Genomic DNA, 22,475 nt, shown 5'->3' on the forward strand with positions numbered 1-22,475 from the left:
AACTGGTAAATTATTTTAATTTTTTATTTAAATTCCAGTTAGTTAATACACAGTGTTAAAGTAGTTTCAGGTGTACAATATAGTGATTCAGCACCACCAGACATCACCCAGTGTTCATCACAAGTGCCTCCCTTAATCCCCATCACCTCTTTCACCCATCCTCCCACCCACCTCCCCTCTGGTAACCATCAATGTGTTCCCTAGAGTTAACGGTCTGTTTCCTGGTTTGCTTTTCTCTCTCTTTTTTTTCCCTTTTGCTCTTCTGTTTTCTTTTTTTTGCTTTTGAAGATTTTATTTATTTATTTGACAGACAGAGATCACAAGTAGGCAGAGAGGCAGGCAGAGAAGCAGGATCCCTGCTGAGCAGAGAGTCCGATGCAGGGCTCGATACCAGGACCCTGGGATCATGACCTGAGCTGAAGGCAGAGGCTTTAACACACCGAGCCACCCAGGGGCCCCTTCTGTTTTGTTTCTTAAGTGGTATGGTATTTGTCTTTCTCTGACTGACTTATTTCACTTAGCATAATACTCTCTAGCTCCATCCATGTGGCTGCAAAATGGTAAGATTTTGTTGAATTGGTAAAACCTTAAGGCAACTCTAAGTTCTTCTCACTCTTACAGAAGGGTTTCTACCTTTATTCAAATATATAGTTATCCTTGGTGAAGTAAAACTTAGACTAGAAGCTCAGAGAACCTAGAAAATTGACACAAAAAGATCTTAGTCTCCTTTTAAAAAAAAACTTTTAAATTCTTGAAGATAAATTCTGAAGATAATTTTAAATGGACAATTTTCAGACTACTATTCCAGTAAATACTATAGTACTTTCTTGATCATTGACATATGAAGACATGGGCACTGTACCTTCTTACTATATATTCTTTTTAAAAAAGATTTTATTTATTCATTTGAGACAGAGAGAGCACAAGGAGGGGGAGAAGCAGAGGGTGAAGAAGAAGCAGACTTCCCACTGAGCTAGGAGCCCGACGTAGGGCTCGATCCCAGGACCCTGAGACTATGACCTGAGCCGAAGGCAGATGCTTAACCCACTGAGCTATCCAGGCACCCCCCTACTATATACTTAAATACATGTATTAATGTTAACAGTGTGGTTCAAAATTGTGTATAAACATAATATATTATATATGTATATATATAAATTTATATGATTTTTAAAAATCACACAATTACCAATTTCTCCATTTTCTTGGTTTAAGTTATTAAAGTCAATTACAAGTGGTAGAGGGGCTCCTGGGTGGCTCAGGGAGTTGAGTGTCTGACTTTAATTTTTGGCTCAGGCCATGATCTCAGGGGTGTGGGATCAAGCCCTGGGACAAGCCTGGTCTTAGGCTCTGTGTTCAGCTGCAAATCTGCTTGGGGTTCTTTCCCTCTTCCTCTCCTTCCCCCTCTCCTCCTCCTACTGCATGCTCTCTATTTCTCTCAAATAAATAAATATATAAAATCTTTTAAAAAGAAGTGATAGAATATTGGGGTGTCTGTCTGGCTCAGTCTGTGGAGAGTGTGACTCTTGATCTCTGGGTCATGAGTTTGAGAATGACATTGGATGTAGAGGTTACTTAAAAATAAAATCTTTAAAAAAGTGGTAGAATACTAATGCTAGAATTAAAGGTAAGCTAGTGTCTAGCAATGGATAAGGGTCATATTTTACAATGTTTTTCTCTTCTCATTTCTCTCAGATCTAAGATAAAAGGAACAACTTCTTTAACAAGTAGATATTGGGCTACCAAGAAGAAACAGTGAATACTTTTATTTAGTAAAAGCCTACCTGTCTCTACTGAGAAAAACACAAAGACAGTTGGTAATGTAATTTTCAAAAGGGAATGTGTGTGTGTGTGTGTGTGTGTGTGTGTGTGTGTGTGTGTATGTAAGAGAGAGAGAGAGACAGACAAAGAGAGAAATAGAGGAAGAAGGAGTGAGAGACAGTAAGCATGTTTGGGGCAACGGTTAGTGGCTCACATTTACTTCTCTTTGTAATTTCTAAGCCTCAGAAATCATCCTATTATTATTCCTAGTAACCTGGAAGTAAAGTACTAGACATTCTATCAATTCAAAATCATTTAATATGGCCTTAGTGGTATTTTTTTCAAACATATTTTTGTTCATTTGAGGGGGAAAACTGTTTTGCTTTCACAGAACACAATTTAACACTAAGTAAGTGACATCAGAGATGCCCTGCCTCAAATGTGGGTTTGATGGGGCACCCAGTTTCGGAAGCAGGTCTTTGAAGGTCCATGGGCCAGTACATATCAAGGCCATACGAAGGTAAACATCCCTTAACAGAGCAGTTCTGCATTTAGGCATTTCTCTTGTAGAAAGAATAGATGTTTGTAAAGGTGCACAAAGGATGTCAGTCACAAAGTTGGATATAATAGTGAAAGATTTGAAATGACTTTAATATTGAGTAATTCAGAAGTGTCTCGGTAAATCCAGCACAGCCTGAGAAGGGAATACTACCCAGCCATTTAAGAAATTACTCTGTAGAGGAATATTTAAATACACAAAAATATTTTTATTACAGTTCTAAGGGAAAAAAGAAGGTCATAAAATGGTAATGTGTTTTTATTCCTGTTTGGTTTAAAAGAAGGGAATCTGAATTCACACACATACACACAACCCCTGAGAGAAAGACAGAAAGTATATGAAGTCCATTTTTTATGGTGGTTATCTCTGAGTGGTGGGATTATGGGTAATTTTTTCCTTCTGTACTGTCTGCTTTCCAAAATTTTCTTCGGGGGGCATATATTACCTCTGTTGTTTAAGAAAAAGGGCAACACAAAGAAATAGTCATCATTCAGTCTTTAGTCTCGCATCCTATTTCTAATATCCTTTACATCAAACCAGTATTTTTTGATATTCACAAGCAAAGCTTCTAAGCATATATTGATATTCCACATGAGTAAGAAATTGGTGACTCCTAGGGCTGGCTCAATTTAAGCAGGTATATGAGTGTCATTCTGAGCTTCTGTGTCTATTAGCCTGACCTTTCTGGAAGTGGGCACTGGTATGATATTGTTTAAAAGGTGGAAAGATGCTCCACCTGGCCCTTCAAAGTTCTTCCCTCACAAGTCAGAGATTATGGTTGACGTTCTACCAACAGAGAGTCATTCCTCAGGCTTATGGCTTTTCACCCTATTAAAATGCAAATAACACAGGAGAAGTACACATTAAACTTTACCTGTCACCTGGATTAAATAACATATCATTTTCTGAAAAGAAGTTTTAATGGGGAAGACATGGGAATTTGGGTGGGGCAGGCAGACAGAATAAAGGATGAATGAATACACCTGGCGTCTGAGGAGTAATTAATATTCATAAGAGTGATATTTTTGTTTATGGCTTCTGAGTCGCTTACAAATATGTTATCACGTTTAATCTCAATGAAATCCAGTAGAGTGGCAGTCACCAAGGTGACTTAAGCAGACCAGAGATTTGGATATGTACAGAAGACCAAATACGCAGGCCTCATCATTATCCTAGAGGTACTCCTAGAAATGACGATTCCACTTGATCGCGTACATAGCTTTCACCTGCCCCTCCTTTCTGCCCATCCTAAGCATATGCGATACTGTCCAAATAATGACTGCATGCCGATAGTAAGGTTAGACCTGGTCAAGAACGTAAGACAATTTCTTACTTAATACACTGTCTATGTATAACAAAAAGACAGGACTATCACCTTCTAGGAATTTTTGTTCTAAAGGACAAGAACCAATTGGAGATACATGAAAGTATCTAGTCAAATACTTTAAAATGGGAGCAAAGGAGCACCTTGGTGGTGCAGTAGCATCCGACTTTTGGTTTTGGCTCAGGTCACAATCACAGGGTCATGGGATCGAGCCCCAGGTCAGGCTCCACGCTCAGCACGGAGCCTGTTTGAGAATCTCTCTCCCTCTCCCTCAGTCCCTCCCTACTGGGCACACGTGCTCTTTCTCTCTCAAATAAATAAATCTTAAAAAAAAAAAAGCGAGTAAAGATCTTTCTTAACCTATGGGAAATGGGAAACAAAGGAAAGAATGATAAAATGACAATAAAAGAAGGTGGCAGGAGGGTGAAGGGCAATCATACAGAATTACTTCCTGTCTTTAAGACACATAAATTAAACGACAGTCCAGTGTTTTGCCTAGAACAGACTCTGGAACCAACCTGGGTTTGAATCCTGGCTGTCAGTCAATCTCTGTATGAGTGTGCCTCAATTTCCCCCAACTTTAGAATGGGTATAATAATAGCATCTACCTCAGAGCATGCTATGACGGTTAAATGAGTTCATATTTGTAACATTGCCAGGCACAAAGTAATTGCCTTAAAATGATGGTTAGGCCCTCATACATACTCATGTATGTCAAGAACTATGCCAAAATGTTAGCAGATGTTAAACTCCATGTGGTAGAAATAGGGCTTTTTAAATAGAAAAAAACCCTCAACATCTACACTTTTGTAATCAAAGGAAGAGTGGAAGAAATTAATAACATCAATCAGAGGACAACAGGAGCTTGACAATTTAATATGTACTGTTATATTAATAGGATGGTCCAATGGTAAACCCTCCGTTACCTAAGGCTGTTTCTTTAGTATTTATTATAAAATATGTAATATTTATCAATAATATATATTAATAATAGTGACACAAATATAATCAATAAAGGAGTAAAGCTAAAGTAAAGAGAATGAAGACTGGTCAAGGATAAAAGAGCTGTGAGAATAGTTAGGGAGAGGAAACCCAACAGGCTGAGCTTCCAACTGGGAGGCAGAAAGTATTTAATGAATTACATAGAGATAAAGAATTATAGATTCCCAGGAACACATATTGAATGATCCTGTCATAATTACACGGTATCCTAATTAGCAGCTTACGAAGTGAACCGCTATAAGCAGAACTAAAGATTCAGAAATATTACCAAAGTTAGCACTCGAGAACACACTGCAGGAAACAATTGTGCGTTAGTTGAAGACTGGACAAAATGATCTAATCGGACCTCCTCTCCCAACCCTCTAGATTCTACCCCCCAAGTTGTATTTCAGGATGATTTACGCCTCCAGTGCACTTGGCAGAGATGATTGTAATTCAGCTCTTCATTCTTTGCTACCAAGATGCAATGAAGACATTAAGCAATGAAAGGTGACAGCAACTTACTGGAAAGGAAGTGCTGGGATGCGGGCCCAAAGTCCCTGTGGGCTTCGTGCAGCTGCCTGATGCGGTCCTCAACAGCCACCTGGGAGGAAGAGGAGAGAAATGATGTTCTCTCATCACATATAATGAGGAGCAATTAAAAACAATGTACCCTTTTCAGTAAGATCTTTTGGGCCTCAAAAGCTGGAACACTAAAGCAACAATTTATAACCCCGGTTTTAATATCCGCTTACCATAGATGGCCTCCGAGACCCATTTTTATCAAACCAAGGCCAAACAAAAAGGATTTGCTTTCTTGATAATGTTATAATGAGATTTTCCCCCCCACACTCTACTCATTGGCAGACACAAACGAACTACTGCTCCAATGAGCACCGTCGAAAATGCAAACTCTCCATCTTCCATGCAAAGGTTAGGGAGGTTGTCATTCCCTGTTCCACATGATGGCTAAAGGATCTCAGAAAAGGCACGTGTGTTGTCTTAGTCTGTTGTTTTGGACTCATGTATTTTGGAATTCTATTGATGACTGATGGATCACTGAATGATAATTAACAAGTAACCAATAGTTGATTTTTTACTCCGGTATCAAAGAAGTGGAGGCAAGGCTTAAACACAGGCTAACTACAGGGGAGAAAGTGAGATCAAAGAAATTTTCAGATTTTACTTTTTAGGAGACTTGAAAATTAGTACGAAGTATATCTTTAGGTGGCCTGAGATAAAAATTACCACTCTTTTTTTCTCTATTAGGTTTTTCTGTAATACATGGACACTGTCCTGATAGCTTAGTGAATTCCATTCTGGGTAGGGAAAAAGGAAGAATTTTACAGGTGAAATGGTATACTTTGCTATCTGGCATTCTGCCAACCGGATATTAGTGGTGGCCCCAGGTCTGTAGGCTCCATAAATCTGGATCTTAATTTGGTTCTGAAAAGCCCATGCTAAAAAAGGGGTTGATCAGTTCTTGCCCAGAGCCAGCAAACCTCAAGTGGGTTTGCTCCTATGGTGTGGATAATTCCCAGGAGATGAAATGAGTATTAAATAGATGAGAAATCTGGCTCAGGTAGTCTGGTCTAAAACCGACTCCGACCTTGCACTATCAGTCAAGGGCCTGACATAGATTGAGAACAATCTTCCTTTTTACCTTCTCCTAGCCTTGCCCATCTTTGCTGGGACCGAATATTTGGCAAAGCGTGTGGAATTCCAAACAGTGCAGGATTTGCTTCACTGTTTAGCTCACGAAAGCACGAAGAGCACTTCAAACCTCCTTCCCAGTCGTATGACCCTGCATTACCAGCCCAACTCAACCTGCCCGTCCTGCCATATTCCATCCAGTGTTTTCTCCCCCTCCTCTTCCAGTTCAGGTCTTTCCTCTGTTTATACGCTCCCTTTTCGAGTCCCCCAGGGTTAGAAGTGATTGCTTCCTCAGCATCCTCACAGCACATGGTTTCTACTCGGAGCACTTCTATCCTACCATCTCTTTTAGTCGCATGAACATGAGTATCTCCAACGCACTGTGGATTCCTTGAGAGTCGGGACCATTCTGTGCTTACCTCTCTTGCCCTGTGCTCCCCCTGGCAGGATGCCATGAACCCTAAACACCGTAAGTGGTAACAAAGGTTTAATGACTGGTTGAACAAACTAATGTGTATGGGTGACTGATAGACACAGACAGACAGATATGGGAGAATAAATCAGAATGTGTATTGACACTGACTACATTCTACATGCCCCTGGGTATATTGTTCTATTGTTAACTTTCCTCATTTGTAAAATGGGACAACGATACGCCATACCTCACAGAATTTTTGTGGGAAATAGCTAGGACATGTGATGTGTTTGGCCTGCTTTCTTTCACATGGTGATTACTGAACGAATGCTAGCAACTACTGTTATGTTGCTTTATGATTAACATATGGAGAGGAATAGGTTATCGTGGACAAGGCAACAAATGTGACAAAAATGGCTAATATGTTTTTAATATTTATTTATTTGAGAGAGAATGTGTGCATGCGTGGGGGGAGGGGCAGAGAGAGAGGGAGAGGCGAATCTCAAGCAGATTCCATGCTGAGTGTGGAGCCTGACGTGGGGCTCCATCTGAGATCATGACCTGAGTGGAAAGGAAGAGTCAGATGCTCAACCGACTGCGACACCCAGGCATCCCCCCAAAATGGTTAGTATTTATTAAGTACTCTGTTCATGGCAATATGAATTAACTTATTTAAGTTTTCGCAGTAACTCAGTGGTAAGAATTCATAGTATCTGCCCACTTCACTGATGTTGGAACTGAAGCATGAGAGGTTAAAAAATCAACAACAACAACATTTGAGTAACTTTAAATAGTAAATTGGCAAAGCCAGGATTCAAATTCATTCTGGCTCATGCTCTTAAATGCTATTTTAAGGATTAAAGTTGAAAGGCAAGTATTTTATCCATATTTAATCTGCAGCTGGCCTTTCCATTTACTAAACACAGAACAAATCTGGTGTCCACAACTATGAAAGTTTAGTCATTGGTATATTTCATGACCTAATGCAAGGTCAGTTCCTGGTCATAAAGAAGATGATGCTATAAGATTATAGAGAACATATGCAAATGAATGTTTGGAATATGTAATTGTTTCTAAATGCAGAATGGGTCATTTCATGAACAAATTAATCAAGAGATGATTGTGAATGTTTGGGGGTGGGGAAGATGGGATGAGGAGGTCACTGGGGAGTGGACAGTAATCAGAGATGTTTTCACATCCTAAGAAAGAAATCCCAAGGGGAACATGTGATAGAGGAGCGTGACCATGTCACAGGCCCTGCCCCTGGGCAGTGATGTCAGTAGATTCAGAGCAACCAGGCGGAGACAGATCTGAGTCCATCAGAGGCCACTCATCTCTGAGGGGCACTTTCTTCTTAACTAAGGAGACCTCCAGAGGTAGTTTCCAGTGTGCACCCAATATCGTCAAGAAATGAAAAGGAGACAGAAGTGAATTCCCATCCCTATAACTCAAAGTTAAGAAAATGCATGAGAGAGACTTAAATTAAAGCTGTGTCATGAAATGAAATGAAAAATTTAGGAAATAGTCTTAGAATAACTAAAGAGGACGCCTGGGTGGCTCAGTGGGTTAAGCCTCTGCCTTCAGCTCAAGTCATGATCTCAGGGTCCTGGGATTGAGGCCCCCATTGGGCTCTCTGCTCACCAAGGAGCCTGCTTCCCCCTCTCTCTCTGCCTGCCTCTCCGCCTACTTGTGATCTCTCTCTCTCTGTCAAATAAATAAATAAAAATCTTTAAGGAAAAACTAAAGAATTAAGCATACAATATTTCTTTTCACAGATTATCTTTGGAGAAAGGTATTGCATGGATTGAATGCATGGGTGAATAAACAAAGACATCGTTTTCAGAAAGAGAAAAACTTTGAAGTGTAGCTTCCTACCGTAGCTACAGTGTAGCTACAGTGTAGCTACCTAAGAACAAAGGCACTTTATTCTGTGAGCAATTAGGCAAAGAAATGAAATCTGATCAACTTCTGCAACAATAAGCCCCATGCATTGGACCTTTCTAACTGGCTGCATTTTGAACCAATTGCAAGTCCTCTATACAGACTAGGGAGCAAAAGCCATAATTGATACCCTGGCACCTTGCATTCTGGCAGAATTCCTTTTTTACTCGGTTAATTCTCTGTTCATTTGACAAGTATCTGTTCAACCCGAAAGAGACGCACAAGGAGCAGACGCTAGAGTCTCTGGTTTTGGGACACACAGAGGTTTGGAGGTGAGGAAGAGGGACGGGCAGGCCAAGCAAAGGCCTGGGATGAAACATGGCTGTTGCAGGGGACGGTGAGGCACAGTGAGCTAGGTGTCTTGGAAGCAGAGTTCGAAAGCAAGGCATTTCAGACTCCAAGGCTCAAGATTTCCCTGGCAAGGCCAAGGGAACCAGGGAAGATGTCTGCACAGGGACCCATGATTTGACAAGCAGCTGGGGTTTAGGCAGTTGAGTCTGTCAGCGAGGCCTTAAACAGATTCAAGAGGGACTGAAAGGTGAGACCAGGTAGAGGCTGTTGCTATCACCCAGGTGTGGGGTCACATGTGTTGCGTTAAGACTGTGTGTCTTGGGGGCACCTGGGTGGCTCAGTGGGTTAAGCTGCTGCCTTTGGCTCAGGTCATGATCTCAGGGTCCTGGGATCGAGTCCCACATCAGGCTCTCTGCTCGGTGGGGAGCCTGCTTCCCTCTCTCTCTCTCTGCCTGCCTCTCTGCCTGCTTGTGATCTGTCAAATAAATAAATAAAATCTTAAAAAAAAAAAGACTTTGTGGCCTGGAGTGGGAGAGAAGGTATAGATAAGGAGGTGTTTTGAAAGAAGGAAGAACTGATTAATTTGGGGGCTGAAACTTCATTTTGGAAGAAGCAAAGAGAACTTATGTATTTTCAGTGTGGAAGACTGGGAGGATAAGGATATTGCTGATGGAAATTCCAAAAGTGGGGGGATGGCATATGGCTGGATGAATTCATATGGAACATGATGTATTTGACCTAACAGTGAGATTTTAACTGGAGGTGTTGAGTAGAGCCAGTTGGAGATGAGCAATTTGTCTGTCATTAAAGGCAGGAAAGGCAAGTGAGAATAAAAGGGGTGAGACTGAGCATTAGAAGGTGAGCAGGGTGGGAGAAGCTAAAAGAGTATAACTAGATTCTTCAAAGAGCTAGTTTCTTCTGAATTAACAGGCAACACCTCTGTTTTCTTTCTTTCTTTCTTTTTTTAAAGATTTCTTTATTTTAGAGGGGGTGAAAGGCAGAGGGAAAGGGAAAGAGAGACTACTCAGACCTCCCACTGAGCCTGGAGCCAGACATGGGGCTCTATCCCATGACCCCGAGATCATGACTTGAGCTGAAATGAAGATTTGGCTGCTTTACCGACTGAGCCATACAGGCGCCCCAACCTCTGTTTCCTTTTATAAAAAGAAATACAAGTATAACATCTTTTGGGAAGCATACATCCTGTTTCCACTATTAGATCATAGATCATGAAGGCTTAGAACTTGAAGAATCCTTATCTATTGATACACAAGGGTCTATTCTTTAGAACTATCCCAGATGGGCAAAAAACTGCCATATGCTCCTTGAGTACTCATAATCTAGTTTGCAGTATTCCTCAGTAAAAGCATGTCAGAGAAAATTTAAAAAGGTCTTTTTTTTTTTTAAATACGCTCTGTGAGGACAGGGACATATCTTTCTTTCCCTACTATATCCCCCGTGACTAGCACAGTACTTGCACATAGCAGATACTCTAATTATTAGTTGAATGAATTAATGTACAGTTTATTAAGAAGTGTCACCCTAACAACTGCATTTTGCATGAAGAATTCCCTATTGTTTGATTCCCGGCACAATTTTTGGAAAGACCTCCCTTCTCCCCCCACTCCCTTCCTCCCTCCTTTCTTTCCTTCCTTCTTGATGATCAAAGTTTAAAAAAGAAAATCACTGGGGTGCCTGGGTGGCTCAGTGGGTTAAAGCCTCTGCCTTCGGCTCTGGTCATGATCTCAGGGTCCTGGTATCGAGCCCCACATCAGGCTCTCTGCTCGGCAGGGAGCCTGCCTCCCCCTCTCTCTCTGCCTGCCTCTCTGCCTACTTGTGATTTCTGTCTGTCAAATAAATAAATAAAATCTTTAAAAAAAAAAGAAGAAAATCATTTAGAATGATTGGGCCTACAATACTGGACTCAGAAATTTTTAAAGTAATAATGTGCAAGGCAAAGCAAGAGCCCAAACCTCCTTCCTATTTGTTTTGTTCAAATTTTTAAACAATCATATTCAAGAGCTATGAGGACTATATATTATTCACCTTTGCTTTCTCATTTCAGATGAGTTCTGTAGGCAATGTACTGTTTGCAGACACTTCTCTTCTTTCACGCCTTTAAGAAATGTTTCTTCATTCATTCAAAGGATACTAGAATGCAAGTTACTTGCTCATGAAGATACATTATCTTATTCATGGTATAGCACAGGGCCTAATACCTAGGAGATGGTCAATAAGTATTTGATAAACGTGATGAATGAAAAGACTTCTTGAGTTCCTGTTATCTTTCAGGTACTGTGCTCAGTATGATTATGGTAGATCAGAGAGCAAAATTTTGGGGATAAGGAATGAACACCAAGTCATTCAACTAAATTCATGATAACACATTCTATTCCCAGCTTTGACTATTTCCCAAAGTTCAGTCCATTCCACCGTGGGTTCTGAATGACATCCTTATTTCATTTTTTCCCCAAATTGCTTTAAATCAAAAAGAGAAGAAAAAGGAGAGATCATAACACTAGGGCTCCAAGAAATGATTTCAAGTAAATTTATCTAAATGCAAATGTTACTTAACTTTATTTTCAGTTCTCAAGGGCTTCCACTTTTTCTTTTGACTTGTTAATCACTTTTATGTTTTCATCTTCACTGGAGGTTTAAGGAGAGCCAAGGGGTCCTGCTGATGTGGGAAGACACTGCTCAACAACATGATTTCTACCGAGCATCCAAGTGTTCTAAGGGGTACGTCATGAATCGATTGTGTTTACCCCAGTCTTGGGAAAAGATGTAACTGGGCATGTACATTTCCATTTTCTGGCTTTCAGTCTATCTAGACCTTAACTAAATATCCATAGGCGTGCAAGAACGAGACTTCACACCTACACTAATGAGCCAGTAAAAAAACAAAAACAAAAACAAAAACAAAAACAAAACAAAAAAAACAAAACAAAAACCCTCTCCTTGTGCCTTGTGCTGTGATGATAGTGAATAAACCACTCACACGTACACAAATGACTCTCTATGGTCTATTCATGAGGTTTTTTTCCCTGAAATTTTGCAGTTTTCTGTATGCATGTGTCTGTGTTGGGGAGGCCTTCATAATTCATTCTTACTTCTAAATCCTTACTTGTAAAACTCACAAACACACACTCAATCATTATCCTGGAAGCTCTTGAGATGTATTACAGTTTCAGTTAAACTCCTTCTAACTAATTATAATCTTTTTCAGTTAAAATCCATTGTTCTAACACTGATTTATTTTGAGTTGTGCCTGAAAAAAAAAAAAAAAAAAAAGAAAAGAATGGTCTGAGACAAGATTTGGAACAAGAGCTTGTGATAGGTACAGCTCTGTGGCAGAACCATCCAGGCTTGTTGAATGCAAAGATTCGCTGAGTTCTCTTTTCCTTCCGGTTATTTATGTGTTTTCTTGACATTGAGACACCTTTGAGTTAAAAAGAGTTTCTTGTGATTGACTTCAGAATAGATCATGGGGAAGCAACCAGTGCTAATAGAGTGCTCACTGTGAGCTGGGGCATAATTATTAGCTGATTTTGGGTGATTTATAGCACGGACGCTAACAGGTGCCATCTGAGACCATCATCCATCCACTTCTCTTTATGTCTCCCTCTCATAGCATTTTTGCCCCTTCTATTATATATTTCTGTGTTGATTCCCTTGTTTCTTCATCTCAGATTGCTTTTTCTCTGTTTTCCCTTTCTTTTCTCCTCCATTCAGCTCTCCACTTCCCACTCGCCCTCCGCAGCGGTGTTCTGTACAAGCAACAGAGACTAAAATGAAAGGGCTGTCTGCCTCTGCCGGACAGGTGAGGCGTGCTGTCAGTCAGAGCCTAGCCTAGAGCCAGCTGAAGGGCAGCAGAACTTGCTACCCCCAAACATGCCTCTTTGGCATAAGAATTATTTAAGCTCCTTAGTTTTTCTGAAACTGCAGGCAGACACTGGGGAAGCCCTGAAAACAGCAGAAGCTAAGTTTTTTTTTAAGAGATATTTACATTTATAAGGGAAATCTGCATTTTAAGGGCAGCTCCTGCTCTGCCTTGGGAAAAAGAGAATGACTAAATCTCTAGAAAGCCTTATCAATGGAAAAAACAAAAGTGAAATCTGCATAAGAACCTTACCCTTGTTTACTGTGCTTTTCCTGGCTGCCTCCCCTACCTGACCCACCCCATCCCCAGGCCCCATCATCTCCCTTTTGTCTTTAGCTGCAAGTGCTATTAGAGGTGGTAGCTCGGGCCATTTCCACGAGTTACTCAGTTTTCCTTGGTCTCTCCCTTGTATACATGTTATTTAACTTGTTTGCCTCTCTCCTGCTCATCTGTCTTTTATTGTGGGAGGTCTCCACCAAGAACCTAGAAGGATAGAGGAAAAATTATATTTCCTCTCCCACATAGCCCATGGCTTCTCCAGGAATATGATTCCCCTTGTTCTTTTTTAAAAAAATTTTTTAAAAAGATTTTACTTATTTATTTGACAGACAGAGATCACAAGTAGGCAGAGAGGCAGGCAGAGAGAGAGGAGGAAGCAGGATCCCCGCTGAGCAGGGAGCCCGATGTGGGACTCGATCCCAGGACCCCGAGATCAAGACCTGCGCTGAAAGCAGAGGCTTAACTCCTCCATCCGCTGGAAAGTACCGGAGGACAAACGCCAAATCCTGGGTCCATCGTTAAGCCTTCGGCTTTCCCCTCACTGATTTCTCACGCGTACCTCGGAGGTGTGTTTATTGGTTCTCATGCTCATACAACTGCTACTTTCGGTGATAATGGAGTCAGGTTATATCAACATAGAGTTGACTTCATAGAGCCAGGTACCTTCAGGGTATCATTAATTTTCGTTTAGAAAAGCAGCAATTAGCCTCCTCTCCTGCTTCATTTGTCAAAATCTTTAGTTTTGGTTACATCTACAGACTGTGAGGAAAAAATGTGATGGGAAGGGAAGAGATCATAGGAAGCATTAATTCTGCTTTTTTTTTTTTTTTTTTGGTCTCAAAGAGATAAAAGTTGAATTACTCTGCTTGGCTGATGTAACTGGATGCTGATTTTATCTTAAAAAGAAAGGTTCCATTTTAAAAGCTTTCCTAATGTCTGGCATGATGTGGAGCAGGAAGTAAAGTCAAGTGGCTCGCACCTTGCAACACCATTACATTAAATCATTTGCATATCAGCCTCTGCTGCTTATTCCTGAGCTTCTATTTATTCCACATTTGGAAGATATCATTCTCACAGAAATTTCCCGAGGCCATTGTCTCATTCCTTTCTAGGGGCATTTTGGGCCACAAGTAGCAGAAGGCTCACAGGGTAATTACATAATTATCCCTCCTGGTATTAGCACACGGGAGTGTTCCCAAGGACCAGAAGTGGCAATTTGAAATAATTATCAAGGGACCATATCAGAACTGGTATCATGTGAAAAACAGACAACCTATATAGCTGCCAGCAGATTTATCCTGAAATATGAAATTAGGAAGACAGATAAAAAAAAGATACACCTCCAGTAATTACACATTTTTTCTGTTTCCTGGTGAAACTCTTCTATTTTGGGCAATGACACGCTTGTAGATTTTCCGTTTGTTCTACTAGTGACCTTAATAATAATGGTCAGCAGGGAGAATTTGCTCAAACATGCACACAACTCTCCTTAACCACAGAAATCCACATTCCTTAATTCCCACACTACCTGCAGCATTTCCAAAGCTCCCTGACCTTGGCTCCCTTCACAGTCAATTTGACCGCATATCCGAGAACCTTGTCTGCCAGGAGCCCCTGTTTCCAGTTCCCAGCTCTCCTCCCGGCTGCTGAAAAGCGCCTTTCTCTTGGCTCACTGATGCAGAGCTGCCAAACCAGTATCAGGTCGTTGGTTACAAATCAATAAACCGGAAGATCTCATCTACTGCACTTCCAAGTCCTGCAACAGTCGGTCCTTCTGCCTCCTTTGCATATCAGAAAACAAGGCACAAGCTAAAGAAGGAAGTACACTTCGTGTTTTTTAACAAAGCACAGAGGCTGGTGCAATGCCCGTCTATTGTTTCTTGGTATGGTTTTGTCAGAGCTGGAGTTAAATTGGACAGGTCCTCACTCCCTGTGTCTCTAGTCTCACTGCCTGCCCGGGCTGCTTTACACTCCTCAGGCTGAGCACTCTCTCACTGCCCCCAACCCCCAGCCTCCCGCCACACCCCCCCTTCGCCATACCTTCACCCCAGCTCCGAGGTGGTTTCTAAGCTCCTTGGACAGTCCTAAGACTTCCCTGAACTATTGGAGATATTTTCACTTCAAATCCAAAAGCTATTTTCCTCAATGTGGCTTTACATGGTATAGAAAACTACAGGGAAAAACATTCCCAAATACAGTGTGATCTTTTATAGGAGAAACAAAAGATCGAATTTCTAGGTCATCACGGAAGTAGGTATACTTCCTTGAGCAATAATCTGAAGTACTTTATGAGATTCTTCCTTTCACTAAAGCAAGAAATCCTAAAATCCATCAGGATATGTGCACTGTACCTTGGCTTTCTTTTTAATCCTCAAGTGAAACCAAGACAGTAAAGTGTAATAAAAATGCATATAGCCCCAGGCTTTGTGCCTTAGCAAAGAGAGAAAAAATAAGCTTCTTGACTTAATATGTCTACTGTGAATAATCAGCCACTGCATTTTGGGATCTTGCTTTATAATCTTAGCGTATAACAGTGAACTCTGTGTTCGTGGTGTGAGAAGAATAAAGGAGTTTTTCGCTTTCTCAAAAAAAAAAAAAAATTCCCCGGTTTCCCAAACCAGAGACATGTGTCAACTTAAAAGAAATGAAACCAGGAGCTGCAATCTCTTGAGTTTTATTAATACATTTTTTGCATCTTTCCTGAAGTTGTCAATGAAGTATGGGCAAGGTAAGAGAGGGTACCCCCACTGCACAACCATGTGGCTAACATTTGGTTTGGACACCTTCTCAGTCTCATTCCCAGATGTTTAGCCTGTCCGGCCCAAGTCCCAGTACTTTGTTGATTAATAAATATCCCTAGGAAGATCAATGATTGCTCGTAACAGGCCTCCAGTATCACAGCTGTGAATATTTGCATTTTAAGAGCAATTTTAATTAAATAATTAAGCAATTAATTACTCAAATACTTATTGAGTACTTATAAGGCACTTCGCTAGCAGAGGAAGGAGAAAAATAAATAATTAAGAAAACAAGGAGCCTATTTTCCATGAATTTATGGATTAGATATTTACAAATAGGCATAACAAAGTAGCTTGGGAAAGATCTTAATATACCCAGTCATTCTCCAATTTGACTGTGTATCACTACTACCTGAGAAATTTCTAAAAAACAGATAACTTAGTTTGTCTCTAGAATTTCTGACCTAGTCCATTAGCCACTGGGGCTTGAGAATCTGTACTTTCTTTAAAGCTCCACCAAGGACTCTGACATGTAGCCCATTTTTGGAGCCACGGGTGTAATGGAAAGGCCACCAGTTCTAAGGGGCAGGAAGACTTGAGTTAGAATGTCTTACTAGCTACTTGACCTTCTGCATCTCATCTAAGTGTCTACGGGCCTTAGTTTCCTCATCTATAAATAGAAGTACTGAATACCAGCAACAGTGACAATAGTCACGACGGCTAACGTTTATAGAGCATTCACTGTGGTCCCAGTGCTGTGTTTATACTTTAGAGGTAGACTGCGCATTTGAGTCTCTCCTATCAGAAAATAAACTTAATGAGAGTTGGGCATAGTCTATTTCATTCACCTCTGGATCCCCAGGATCCTGGTTGGCACCTGTCTCATAGTAGGCAGCCAATTAAATATTTAAAAGAGTCAACAACCCAATGATGAAGGTCCTTCTATTAGGACCATTTTACTTTTTAATTTGTTGTTTTTTAAAAGATTTTATTTGAGTGTGTGTGTGACAGAGAGAGAGAAAGAGAGAGAGAGAGAGAGCGCACGAACCAGTGGGTGGAGGAGCAGAGGGAGAGAGACACGCAGACTCCGCAGTGAGTGTGGAGTCTGACATGGTGCCTGACCTTACGACCCTGAGATCATGACCTGAGTCAAAATCAAGTCAGAGGCTCAACTGACTGAGCCACCCAGGTGTCCCTAGGACTTTCTTACAGGTCAGCAAACTCATGTATGGATAATGGGATGTTGTGAAAGTGTGTGCCTGGAGAGTCCATTTCCTGTTAGAGACCCTCTCATTTTCCTGGCACCTGGGCACCTGGTGGCTCATTGGGTTAAGCCTCGGACTCTTGATCTTGGCTCAGGTCTTGATCTCAGGTCATGAGCTTCAGCCCCCTGCTGGGCTCCATGCTGGGTGTGGGCCTACTTAAACAAACAACAAACAAACAAAAAAGAAGCCTAATAGCTCTTGAGCTGATAGACTGTGTAGAACGTATTAATGAAGGAAATTGGTTTTAAGCAAGGCCTTCAAAGTTGGGTAAGAATTTGATGGGCAAAAACAGATGAAAGTTTCCATGTGGTCAGAGCAGAATGAACAATTTTTTTTGGCACTAGTAAAGGCCTGAATGTAGAATATAAACAAAGGGAAGACTGAATAATGTGAGGCTGGAAATGTAGCTAGGGGTTAGATCAGAGTAGTACTTGTTTGTCAGGTTTAAGAACACAGACTTTGTCATTTATGGGAAAGCATGAAAACATTTTAAAAAGTAATTCCCTATGACCCTGCAATTGCACTACTGGGTATTTACCCCAAAGATACAGATGTAGTGAAAAGAAGGGCCATCTGTACCCCAGTGTTCATAGCAGCAATGGCCATGGTTGCCAAACTGTGGAAAGAACCAAGATGCCCTTCAATGGACGAATGGATAAGGAAGATGTGGTCCATATATGCTATGGAGTATTATGCCTCCGTCAGAAAGGATGAATACCCAACTTTTGTAGCAACATGGATGGGACTGGAAGAGATTACACTGAGTGAAATAAGTCAAGCAGAGAGAGTCAAGTATCATATGGTTTCACTTATTTGTGGAGCATAACAAATAACATGGAGGACATGGGGAGATGGAGAGGAGAAGGGAGTTGAGGGAAATTGGAAGGGGAGGAGAACCATGAGAGACTATGGACTCTGAAAAATAACCTGAGGGTTTTGAAGGGGCAGGGGGTGGGAGGTTGGGGGAACCAGGTGGTGGGTATTAGGGAGGGCACAGATTGCATGGAGCACTGGGTGTGGTGCAAAAACAATGAATACTGTCACACTGAAAAGAAATTAAAAATAAATAAATAAAATCTTTTTAAAAAAGAAAAAAAAGTAATTATTAAAATTCCCATTACTTTTACTGCATTTACATGATAAAAAATTCAAGGAAAACAAAGAAATGAAAATCTTTAAAAACCTGTCTGCCTTTTACCACATCTTTTCAGCCATCTTGCTTCCCATCCTGGTGGCAACTACTAGTCACATTTTCATATTTTACATTATTTTTAATCAGTAAAGAAATACCACGGTGAGAGCAGTGTTCTAGGATGACCTGAAGCATGGAGTAAGTGTAGAAAAGATAAGCTGCCAAGAAGCAAAACAAGAGCTGGTATGATAGCTGGTTAGATTAAGGGGACCGGGCTTTCATCCTATGTGACAAGGACATGTGTATGAATCAGGACAGACTCATGGTGTCTTGGGGCAGAGCCTGATAGAATAACCCAAAGCAGTCAATCAAGAATGGTTAAACAAAGACTAAGTGGAATGATGGAAAGATTACAAAGGGGGTGGGAGTGAATTCTCAAAGCCCCTCACATCATTCGTCCTGATGTTAACAAGAGCTCTACTATGGCTTGGGTAGAAATACTGTATCTGACTAAAAAAGATGACCTGTAAAGCATGTAACAGCATCTGCTACAAAGGAAGCACTGAGTAAATGGTAGCTGTCACTTATTTGGGTTAAAATGTGTGGGTCAGAGCAGAAGTGGAATGGGTGAATTTGGCAGACACATCCCTGGGGGAAGTTTTGTGTCTATCTTGCCTCTTTTGTCATCAGTATATAGGTGGGCCAGTTGGGGATAGCTAGGTGATTACTCTCTTTTAGCAGAGTCTAAATGAGTCTAGAGTGGAGAACACGAGAGATGAGCTCAAGAACCAATTATTCCACAAGCATTCTGGAGTGCTGTTATGTACACCGTACTGTGTGTTTATATTGCGCCCAGTGGCAAAGACAGAACGTGAGACACTCCTGCTCTCAGGAACCTGTGTCTTGTCAGAAGAACACAGCACATGGGACGAATCAGACTCTTTAAGTGCCCGCCTCTGTGCTACTGACCAGTAAGAAGTAAGAAAGCCGTGAGGTCTAGAACAATCTGGGAGGCTTCACCACACAGGTGACACACCCAGATCAATCCGGAGTCTATGTAGCTTAGCATCTCATGCCCACTGAGGACTAGTGTTTGAATAGGCATTTTGTATGCCATTACTGACATCATCTTAATGGATTAAACATTCCCAAGACTTCAAATACTTTTGCTTATACTGTTGATTTTTTTCTTTCATTTTGGTAAGCAAACAATTTGTCATTCTCCTCCCTTCTTTTAGGCATCTCACATTTGTTTGCAAAGAGCTTTCAAAATACAGTGATTACAATGGTTTGTTTTCTTGTCTTCTCTTCATTGTGTCACAGTTGATTTTTTCATGGCTATGTGAATTTAGACGGTTGGATATAAAGCATTCAGTGATTTTGTGTTGAGATAAAAATAGTGGGTTTTATACAAGTAAAGAGTTGGTATCATTACCATTCCTCCTTGAAAATGATTTTATTGCGCTGATGACAAACTTTCTTCTAGACTTTTCTAAAGTAATGTTAAACCTCATTCATACAACTTTGAACATCTCGTCCTTGATCTAGGATTGAACACACATTTCACATCTTGGAAAAAACTTTTTTTTTTTTTTTTTTGTTAGCTGATCTTTTTATCCCTTCAGGCATTAACCAGTCTTTTTATTTTCTGAGCAGCAGTTCTGGAGCTAAATTCCCTGAAGGCTAAAGCAACTACTGGATGGTTCAAAATGTATAGTGCTAAAACTTTGCTTTTGTTGTATTATTTTTTTAGTAGAAATCCCACAAAGAAAACTATGCTCTTGATTAGGAAGACATAATGCAGTAAATTTCCACAGATTTCAGTCTAATTTGGAACTTTCAATATTTCCATCTGAGCTGGCACGGACACCCAACTCTGTAATATGTACAAAAGAGAAAATACATCACAGTAAACTTCCAGAGTAAACAAGTTTCCCTCCAGTCCAGGGATATTTAAACAGATCAGAAACAAACTAGTATTTTAACATAATACTTTCATAAGGCAATCTATATGCTAATCACAGATGATTTCCCTTCTGGTCACCAATGCAAGCTTTAAGGACATTACATACTAAATGGTAGGTAAGGCGGGGCACCTGGGTGGTGCAGTTGGTTAAGTGCCTGGCTCTTGGTTTGGGCTCAGGTCATGACCTCAGGGTCATGGGATCAAGCCCTACGTCGGGCTCCACGCTCAGTGTGGAGGCTGCTGAGGTTTCTCTCTCTCCCTCTCTTTTTGCCCCTTCCTGCCATGTGCATGCTCTTTCTCTCTTACTGAAATAAATAAATCTTTCTTAAAAAATGAACAGTATGTGAGTTAACCCAAATTAATATCGGTCTTAATATTTTTCAAAAATCCAGGATTTAGACATTTCACTAATTCAATCTAGCCTTTCTGTCTAAAAGTTAAAACAATTGGTTATAATCTCAGTAACAAGTATCAAGAGATGCAAATAAGAACAAAAGAGTCATCCTTAAGAATTTATCAGAGAATAAAGGTTTTTGTGGCATCTCTTACTACACATTTGCCTATGAGGTATCTTTATCTAAAGAGCAGCATTTCTCAACTTGGGCATTATGAGCATTTTGGTCCAGATAATTCTTTATTATTCCATCCAGTGCGTTTGAGGGTGTCTAGCAGCATCCCTGACCTCTATGCACTAGACACCCAAGAGCACCACCTCCCCAGCTGTGAACAAAAATGTCTCCAGACACTGCCATGTACATGAGGGCCAAAAATTGCCTCTGGTTGAGAATCACTGGTCTGTATTAACCCTTACTTTCTACTTCTTATACATACATGATGATATTGATATTTGAAATAAGACCTCAGTTCCAGTCCATCATTCTGTCCCATCACTCTAATAATGGGGATGGAAAATTAACAGTCCCAAGTCGTATAGGGACTATCTTCAGATCGCCCTAATCCAGGATCCCTTTAAATGGCAATCTTGGCTCTGGAGCTCCCCATGGAGCTGTCACAGACTTCCCAAGATCTGCATGGTGATTTAATGGCTACCTCTGCCCAATCCTGCTTCTTCCCTTCTCTCTTCACAGGTATTATTCTCCAATAAATTCTGTCTTGGCATCTGCCCCCCAGAGGACCCACCCTGCAACACTGGTCAATCTATCAGTCAGAGCATTCCATTCTCTTAGCCTAGATGGGCACTCTTTCTCCATCTGAGCCACTCACAGGCCCCCAAAGTTTCTGAACTCTTGGGTGAGAGTAGCTCTGTCTCTGTTCTGCTGGGGATGTGGAGGATGCTCAGAGGATGCAGAGGGGCCCGAAGCAGTGTGGCTGCCTGAAAACCACTGCCGCTAGCACCAGCCTTTGTTTCTTCCTTGACTAATGTGAGTTTTCTGCCACAGCCAGGAGTCCAACCTAATACACTCCATAATAAAGGGGAAACTACAGAAATGTTTGAGAAAATTAACAATGAGCCTAGAAGTTGTTATAAATGAACTCAGGACAATAACTATTAAGAGTTAGGTATACAGGGCACCTGGGTGGCTCAGTGGGTTAAAGCCTCTGCCTTCAGCTCAGGTCATGATCCCAGCGTCCTGGGATAGAGCCCCCCATCAGGCTCTCTACTGAGTGGGGAGCCTGCTTCTCTCTCTCTCTGCCTGCCTCTCCTCCTGCTTGTGATCTCTCTCTCTCTCTCTGTCAAATAAATAAATAAAATCTTAAAAAAAAGAGTTAGGTATACAACTTGTTCAAGAATTATGAAGCGTTCTGCCTTCTTAAGTCTAAACACACTTCATAAAAGGTGGGAGAGGGCAGAATTATACCCATTATAGCAAATGATTCTACCAATCGTTGCATTAATTCTCTGATGATTTTCTCTAATCTCAGCATGGAGAAGTAGTGGTTATTGGATAGTGCATAGCAGCGACTGTGAGGTCATCAATGCACATTAGGTTCAATTTCCTATCAGGAGACATCGAGCTAATGTGGGTGTACTCCTACCCAGCACACCCCACCCCTTCCCATTTCCCATTCCTCACTGCTAACAATTAGAAGAAAATTTACATGACTACAATATTGATTTGAACCAATCTCTCAGGCTTGAGAATATTTCAATGTGTGTGCATTTAAGACTGATGTAGGCCCATTTCAGTACTTTTTTTTAAATAGAAAGATTTCTTTGAAAATTCAAAGCCACATTTGTCCACTCCCAGTTTTTGAAAAGCTTCATTTGTGAAAAGCAGCCTTGACGAGAACTGCTGGGGATCCTTAGTGGGAGCTGGATCTTCACAGG

General features: G+C 40.9%; 1 protein-coding gene across 2 annotated transcripts in view; it reads right to left on the reverse strand.

Moving 5' to 3' along the window:
* DMD (dystrophin) overlaps positions 1-22,475 on the reverse strand; it is a 2,068,501-nt gene that overhangs the window by 222,181 nt on the left and 1,823,845 nt on the right. For both annotated transcript variants that reach the window (XM_080795194.1, XM_080795193.1), the window contains exon 61: positions 5,151-5,229. In XM_080795194.1, coding sequence (XP_080651320.1) covers positions 5,151-5,229 — 79 coding nt within the window. The remainder of the gene's footprint in view (positions 1-5,150; positions 5,230-22,475) is intronic.

This window comes from Martes martes, assembly GCF_963455335.1.
Source record: "Martes martes genome assembly, chromosome: X".
Lineage (NCBI taxonomy): Eukaryota > Metazoa > Chordata > Mammalia > Carnivora > Mustelidae > Martes > Martes martes.